The 9114-nt window shown below is 35.5% G+C and overlaps 1 protein-coding gene across 1 annotated transcript in view; it reads right to left on the minus strand.

The window, feature by feature from the left end:
• CSMD1 (CUB and Sushi multiple domains 1) overlaps nucleotides 1–9114 on the minus strand; it is a 2529117-nt gene that overhangs the window by 141065 nt on the left and 2378938 nt on the right. The window contains exon 50 of the mRNA XM_006866725.1: nucleotides 6698–6871. Within this exon, the coding sequence (XP_006866787.1) occupies nucleotides 6698–6871 (174 nt within the window). The remainder of the gene's footprint in view (nucleotides 1–6697; nucleotides 6872–9114) is intronic.

The raw sequence follows: 9114 nt of genomic DNA on the forward strand, positions 1-9114 counted from the left end.
ATGGGCACAAGACATGGACAGATACTTCACCAAGGAGGAGATCCAGGCAGCCAACAAACATATGAAGAAATGCTAATGATCACTAGCCATAGTTGTTGTTGTTAAGTATCATGGAGTCAGTTCCGACTCATAGCGACCCTATACAGGGTTTCTGAGGCTGTAAATCTTTATGGGATCACAAAGCCTCATCTTTCTCCCATGGAACAGCTGATAGTTTCGAACCGCTGATCTTGCGGTTTGCAGCCCAATTTGTAACCACTATGCTACCAGATATCCTTATGATCCAGAAATTCTTCTACTAGAAATACTAACCATGACACGAGTAGAAATATGCACACCAATGTTCATAGCAGCACTATTTATAATAGCAAAAAGATGGAGACAGCCAAAGTACCCATCAACTGAAGAATGGATAAACAAACTGTGATACATACACACAATGGAATATTATGCTACCTTGAAGAACAACAAGGAAGCTGTAAGCTATAACATAATATGGATGGACCTTGAGCACATTATGTTGAGTGAATTTAGTCAGTTGCAAAAGGTAAAATACTGCATAGGACCAGTACTGTAAAAGACTAAGAAAAAGAACCCAAACTAAAGGTAGGGGAGGGATTCTTTGCTGGTTACTTGGATGTGAAGGGTGGGGTGAGGGGAGGGAGGGGAAGGTGGATCACAGGGTAGAGAAAAGACACAGGATAATTTGGGTGCTGGGAGAGGCAATACAGAATAAGGGGGAGGGGTATGGAAGAAAAAGGTGGATGGGAAAACAATTAGGCAGGTTTGCATGGGCTAAGCAGAACAGAGATAATGATATATGTACAAACTTGGAATAACAGGGCTTTGGGATACAGAGACTGAGACATGGTTGGAATAGGCAAAAGGAGGGAAATAATATTAAGATGCTTGGCTGTCTTTTGAATCTTGGTTTCCCTGGCATACCATTATAAAATAGACACTTGAGGGGGAGAGAAACGAATAGCCATAGAAAGCATGTAAGTCCATCTTCCGACTATAACTGATTGTAATACCTAAAATGGGGCTACAACTTGCCCAGTGAAGGAGGCTTCCTGTGGAGCCTCTGCATTACATAAGACCATAGGTGGAATCCTGAACCTCACCCAGAATCTTCTGAAGTGGAACATTTCCACTTGAAAGGACAAGCAGACTAACCTGGCAGAACTAGAAAAACAAAAGATACTTCTTAAAAGGCTGACAGGAAAAATATGTCAGTCCTACTGATTACTACAAGAACAAGCAAGTTGCTCACCCAGGAGACATTAAGGCTAGTAGTTGGGTCCCCTCAGGGCAAACCCCCTTCCAAGACTAAGATTCAATGGGAATACACGAGCAGACATGCATTCTGATTGGTGACCACGTTCATCACTGATAAGGTGAAGTGAGGGAAAAACAGCAATAAAGCTGCGCGGTAAGCCCTACAATGTTTAATAGACTCCTGTGAACCCAGGTAGAGACCTGGTTGGCCAGCAGTATGGCAAGACCTGGAGACTCTTGGGCCCAGAGTTTGTGACATAACCACAGAGGACTAGAGTGGAGAGTGAAGCATTCAGCTGGTAAGAAGTAATGATATGCAATAGGATGAATGTAAAGCTAATGTTCTCCCATGTAAACTATCACATAATTCACAACATTATAAAACAACAACAACAACAACAACAAAAAAAAAACGCACTGCCAGATTTCTCTTTCGAAGTCAGAATGGTGAGACTTCCTCTCTTATCCTTTGCACATGTAATCAGGAAAAATCAATTCCTAGACAAGGACATCATGCTTGGTAAAGGGGCGGCGCAACAATAAACAGAGCTCCCGACAAGATGGTTTGACACAGTGGGAACAGCAACAGGATCAAACATAAAAACTGTGAGGGTGGGACAGGACTGGGCAGTGTTTCATTCTGTTATATGTAGGTTTTCTCTGAGTCAGAACTGACATGAAGGTACCTAACAACAACAACAACAACTAAATCATGTATTTTTAGAGATCATGGAGAACAGAAATAGTGAGGAAAGGACCACTTGACATCACCTAACAACAACTAACAGCATCATAAACTACAATTTATTTGACGGACACTTTTCAACTGTATTTTCTAAGAACAGTAAAAAAAAAAAAAAAAAAAAAGCTCTTCTAACAATGTCATCTAATTATATTAGCCATTTGAATGTTATTCAAATGCTTTGCTATCCAGTCCCTTCTGACATATAGTGACCATATAGGACAGATAAACTTCCTCAAAGGATTTCTAAGATGGAAGTCTTTACAGAAGAAGATTGACACATCTTTCATTCACTGATTGGCTTATAGGTTCCAAAGGTCCACCTTTGTGTTAGTAACTGAGTCCTTAGCCATTGTGCTACTAGGGCTCTTTTTATATGAATGTCAACATGTTATTATATTTATATAAGAATTTATCTCCTCCAAGGTTTTACAGTGCAGCCAATACAAACTTATTTTGAATAGTGACTAGAAAATCTGATAAAAAATAGATAATGTTTTTATGTGGAAAATGTCTGAATATTTCACTGGCTTCCTGAAATACTATAGATTAAAGAGATAACAAGTGTTACTATGTATTGAAAAAATCTAAATGATATAAATGGTGTCAACTGATTAACATAGGCTTTGACAACAGGGGAAGCTAGATTATAAATGTACAATATCCTTCTGGCTTGTGTATTCTCTGTTGGGTTCAAGGCAAACTACCACTGGGAAGACAAACAGAAGAAAATAATTAAAGGAGCATGGGGATTGTGAACTTTACTGACGGATTATAAAGTGCCTGATAGTGTAGATATGGAGTGAGGTTCTCAGTGCTTAATTCTCCATCCTACAGAGATTTCTAATACTACAAAGCACAAACAGTAAATTAGAACAGGTCCTCTATAATTTGCAAAACACTGAGAGGCCCCAGTCATACTGTAGGCATTGATTAAGCTCAGGCTAAACTTAAAAAAAAAAATTCTGATGTACAAATGCATTGCTTTGCTTAACATTTTTCAATAATGATATTTACACACAGGGTTGTTTTGGATTTTCTTGCTCCAGTCTCTTGAAGTTTCTGGTTTATAATTCCAGTAAACTCAACAACAACATATGTTCAGATTTTTAATGTAAGAAAAGAAAATAATCCTTATCTTTAAATATGGAGTTCTGGTGTCATACTGTAGGGTCAGTACTGAACTACTAACCGCAAGGTTGGAGGTTCAAACCCACCAGCTGCTCCTTGGAAACCCTACACAGGGTCACTGTGAGTCAGAACTGACTTGATGGAATTTAACAACATCAATAATCTTTGAGTACAACTCTCCCACAGTTAGTATTCTCAAGACACACTGAGAAACTGGGGTCCATTCATGTGCTTGGCCATCTCTGCTGTAATGATCATCAAAGGATTTGCCATATTTTCTCTTGCTGGAAATCACTGGAAACAACCAGAATACTACAGCTAAAAACGGATCCTCATTTCACATGAAATAAAAGCAAAACTATTTTTCCTAGCAGGCCTAAAAAAACAAAATATGCCTCCCAGAAGTTGAAAAATAGTTTCAGACACAGAATGTTACAAATTTAAAATAGGCACCACTAATGTCATCAACAACCTTAACCTTGGCAGATATAATTAATTTTATATTCAATTCTTATTTTTGTTTTTCCCCCTATCCACTTGGCCCTGATAAAGACTTGCATTTCTTTTCATGATGACTCTACCCATCAATAAGGCATGACACTTAAAAGGAGACAATTTGCCACAATTTGCAATTCTCTTTTATCTAATAACATTTAAAATATTTAAAAATATTATTAATTAGTTACTAAATTCTCTCTAACAACTAAATGTTTTCCAAACATTTGTTACCAGATTCTTCACAACAAATACATATCTAGTCCTGAATAACAAGCGAACAAAACAAACAGAAAGCTTGTTGCCACCTAGTAGATTCCAACCCATCTAGTTGATGCCAACCACATGTTTCAGAACAGAAATACTCCATAGGACTGCCAATGATTGTAATATAACAGATGTCTGTATTGGTAGAAAAGACTCATCATTAGAAAGGGACATCATGTTTTGTAAAGTAGAGAGTGAGCAAAAATAAGGAAAATCCTCCATGACTTAGGTTGATATGGTATTTAGAACAATGGTCTCAAATATATAATTATGAGAATGAAGCAGTGCCAGACAGTGCTTCCTTCTATCATACATAAGGTCATTATGAGTTAGAGTAAACTTCTCAACAACTAATAACAACAATAATTTTACTGAAGCAGATAGCCAAGTCTTTTCTCCACTATTCTTCAATGTTGTTGTTGTTGTTAAGTTCTGTCAAATCAGTTCCGACCCATAGCTGCCCTGTATAGGGTTTCCATGGAGTGACTGGTGAGCTTGAAACACCAACCTTGTGGTTCAAACCGACTTTTCAATTCAGCTCATTAACCCACAGTGCCACACCAGGCCTCAATAGCCTACTTAAAATAGTTTAAGACCTGAAAACAAAATTCTAGATATGGAACACTTGAGCAAGCAAAGAATAAGTTGAATTTTAGTAACGAAGCTGAGACAACATAAAAATCTTAGCAATATCATTGCACAAATGAGTCTTCACATATTGAAACATCCAAATCCTTTTCATGTCTGCTATGATTTTCTAATTTTCCCCCCAACAAATATAATCAAAACTAATTTATTTATTTTTTTACCTTGAGTGAAAGTATGTATCATTCCTATGATTTTCGTATGTATTGGGTCCTTCTAACTTGAAGAGTCACTGAATCTCCTGTAGGATCAGCACTGGACATCAAACCACAAGGTCAGCACTTCAAACCCACCAGCTGGTCCTCAGAAACCCTATACCAAGTTTCTGTGAGTCAGAACTTACAAATTGTATAGTTATAATGTTTTATACAAAAGAGCTCTGGTAGCATAGTGGTTACGAATTGGGCTGCAAACCACAAGGTCAGCAGTTCGAAACTACCAGCTGCTCCGTGGGAGAACGATGAGGCTTTCTGCTCCCGTAAAGATTAACAGCCTCAGAAACCCTGTGCCGGGTCGCTATAGGTCGGAACCGACTCCACAGCACATAACAACAACAACAACAAATGTTTTATACATGATAATCTGAGCATTTTTCCTTTTCTTGTTTTCAGTTTAAATTCTTTCTGATCAACTGGACTAATTAATATCTGAATGATTCATTTTCCAAAAACTTCTATGTTGTATCATATCAAGATAATGTTTGGGGCACTTATCCCAACCAACTATTAATTATGCATATCATTCTTAGTCCTTCAAAGTGCTTACCTTCAGATGGAAGAATACCATAACATAAGTAAGGGTTATTTGGGATCAATAAGACTTGAATAGATTCTATAAGTTAACCATTATATAAATTTAACGCATTATTTAAATTCCTGGAGACTTCAACAACTGCCTTACCTATATTCCATAGTCACTGTATAGATCAACTAAGTTAAGATGTGTGATATGTTTTGTAAGCAAATGTACTTTGTCATTTCTTTCTATTAGCTAGTATCAGATATATGTTTTCTTGTACTATAATGTACCATTCTTTAATGCTAAATTTCACTAAAGTTCACAGACACATACTTCAAACCATAGCTGCCTTAAGTGGCATGCTACTGAATACCCAAACTAATTTTTAATATTAGGAAGAAATATCTAGAAAATCTTGGAAATATTTGTGATTTTCAACTTAAAGTAATTTCATAATTTACTGAAAATTACCATGGTTGCATCCAACAAGATATATATTTAAGTATTTAAGCAGCATTCATATAAATACTGCAGGGATTTAAAATAAGTGGATGTATAGGTAAGTGTGAAAACCTCATTCTTTTGCTGGTCCATTCCTCCTGCAATTACCAATTTCATCTTCTCCCTCAACATCTCCTGAGTAAAAAGAAGAGCAGGTTTTTACTGCCCAGCTTAGTTCATAAAGTGATCTTAACCCATGGAGATTCAGAAACTTAAACCTTTTACAACCCTTGAGTGATTATAACATTATTGGAGATGACAGAGAGAGGTGAGCAGGACTAAAGGCAGTTCATACAAGTTACAATTGACTTGAAAACCTGAAAAAACACACTTTATATATAATTATGCTTTAATGTACTTATTTAATATTTTTGTATATTTATTGAGAGCACTTATGAATAAAAAAAACTTTAAATCTTTTTTTTCATTTACAAAATGAATATTTTAATCCTTAGGGAAAAGAAAACTAAATTACTGTAGACATATTTCAATTTTAAGTCATTCATTGTGCTTACAGTGAATTAGATTAATTTTACTATCATTTGATGAAATAATGCTAACATTTGAAAATGGATATAAAAGTGAATATATAGAATTGATTTTTGTGTATAATAAAAGCATGGTAACATTTTGAATATAGTTATATCCTTCCTTAGTAGTCTATAAAATATTCTTTATGTCAATTTTGACACTATACAACCTTCATTTATTGCTTAAATAAAAATCCCTTAGGTACTCAAAATGAAAGCAATATTGTGAAGTGCAGCATTAAAACTCCAGATTGGATTTAGTAACAGTCTCTTAGAGCATTTATAGCAAGAAGTCTTATGCTTTCCTTAGCCATAACCTATTTTTCAGTTCTATTTGAATTAAAGAAATGTAAAACATAAATTAATTTACCCAGACATCGCGTTTCAGTACCACTCCAGAGTCCATTTGCTAAACATTCTCTGACGTGAGCGCCAACAAGTGTGTAACCCGTGTTACATGTAAATATGGCTGTTGCTCCATAAACTGTCAATGTTCCAATCTTGTTACCGTTTGGGGGAAAGGACAGACTTCCACATGAGATAACTGAAAAAAAAAAACAACAAAACACCATATACATAGTGATTATCATTTCAGGTTTGCAGATGATTACTCTTGTACTAACAAATAATAAAATATCTAGTCCAAATTTTCATATAAAGACATGGAACAGGAGTATATATTCTTAGGGCTTATTAGAGCAATCATCTAGAAAGTTTAGGTTTCTTCAATTGCTTCCCAGAAATTAAAACAAAATTTTGAGTGGATTAAAAAAAAATGTTTGTTGTTTTTAAGTGCCATTGAGTCAGTTCTGACTTATTGCGATCCTGTATAGGGTTTTTGAGGCTGTGTATCTTTATGGGAGAAGAAAGTCTCATCTTTTTCCCACAGAATGGATGGTAGTTTTCAACTGCTGACCTTGATGTTAGCAGCCTGACTAATAACCACTACACTACCAGCACTACTTAGCTAAATATTACTGAGTCTTTATTAATATTTAAGTAACTGTTGTTTGTTGTTGTTAAGTGCCATTGAGTCGTTTCTGACTCACAGTGACCCTGTATAGAGTTTCTGAGGAGTGACTGGTGAGCTTGAACTGCTGACCTTGTGGTTCAAACCAACTTTGCAGTCCAGTGCATTAACCTGCAGCACCACATCAGGACTCCATTAAAGTGATAAGACAGTAAAACACAGTGATTAAAACTTAGATTCTGATATTTGGCTACCCAGGTCCAATCGTGGTTCAGCTGCTTTCTAGATAGTTGCTACCATGCAAGTTCCTAAAACTCTCTGGATGTTTGTTGGTTTATCTTTTATGACTTGATACTAGTATAGAGTTAAGACACAGACTGTGGTGAAGATTCAGTGAGATTATAAAGGTAAAATGTTTAAATAATGCCATATATAATTAGGGCTCAGTCAGTCAATATTAACTAATATTGAAGTAATATCTCAGGATCTAATTAGAGGGCTGAATCAAGAGTAGGAATATCTCTACTGATAATTCCAGAGAAGAAATAATGTATGCATTAACCATTTAGAACAGCTCTTTGAATTAAGGTAATTTCATCCCCATATGCGATAAACCATTTCAAATGGATAGACACAATCAAGGTTACCTGTGTTGTATTTAAGATTGTTCGGGTATTTGCAAATTCATCCCTGTGGTATGTCATGACCACAATGCTACAGTTGTTGAGATAGCCACCAAAATTTATCATTTCTGGGCTTGCTAAACTAGTTTTATGCATTTAGCAATATTGTAAAAATGTTTGCCATACTAAATGTTAATGGATTCAGGAAGGATTTAGATTTTTGAAATTTTTTATGAACTTTTCATTAGGTCTTTTCCCATAATATGAACTTCACCTTAAGCTACAATAGTTTAAAATGTGTTTTTAGTCATTTAACAAAATTGGATCTTGTTTACAAACTTCATTATTAGTCAGAAATGTGTAAAATAACAGCATTCTTTGAGCACATTTTCTTAATACACCTTAATAGCACACTAGCCAAAAAGCTTTTGCTTTTGCGTTCCTTCTATTATTTTAGCCTCTGTTAAAAATATCCTGGTGACAAACCTATTTTAAGTTTCTCCTCTAATAAGGTTTGCTAGATTGTAAGGAAGAACTAATGGAGCAAAATTCTTGCTTTTCAGCAGCTGGTTAATGGGATATCAGACCTAGAGTTTCCTTTGGCAGTAAAGCCAGTGCATTAATGAAGATACTAGTACCAATTTGGAAAAGCTAGACTAATTGGGAAGGAGAACCCCCCACAACTAAAAATAACCTTTGTCAAAAATCAAAGAAAAATCCTTATTTCCCTGTTCTTTTCTGTTCTCATGTTTTCAAAAATGAATTCTATAATTTTCCTTTTCAACATTCTACTAAAAGTGGATTCAAACATAACTTTGAAGAGTCTCCTTTGAACTCTTGGAACACTTAGTTGCACCCAGTCCTCTTCTTTGCACAGAGCAGATGCTCAGTTAAAGGTATCCAGAATGCTTCCTCAACTCTGACACTATCTTGCTGACAATAATGTATTTTTCTCAATTACTGTGGATTACAAGCTATTTTCCTCTTTCCCCACAGTGAAGCTTTTCTCTTTTCTTCAAGTTTATAATTATACCCATGCTGAATTCCACTACTTAAAAACTCATACTGTGACTTACATAACTTCTCATATCCCATGGTCATCATTCATGTCAGAAAATGGAAATTATCTGTGATTGTCATAAATAAATATAATCTCTAGAGTAAGTACTTAAAAAATGTTCTAGTCAGAAAAAA

Source organism: Chrysochloris asiatica, unplaced genomic scaffold, assembly GCF_000296735.1.
Source record: "Chrysochloris asiatica unplaced genomic scaffold, ChrAsi1.0 scaffold00095, whole genome shotgun sequence".
NCBI classification, from domain to species: Eukaryota; Metazoa; Chordata; class Mammalia; order Afrosoricida; family Chrysochloridae; genus Chrysochloris; species Chrysochloris asiatica.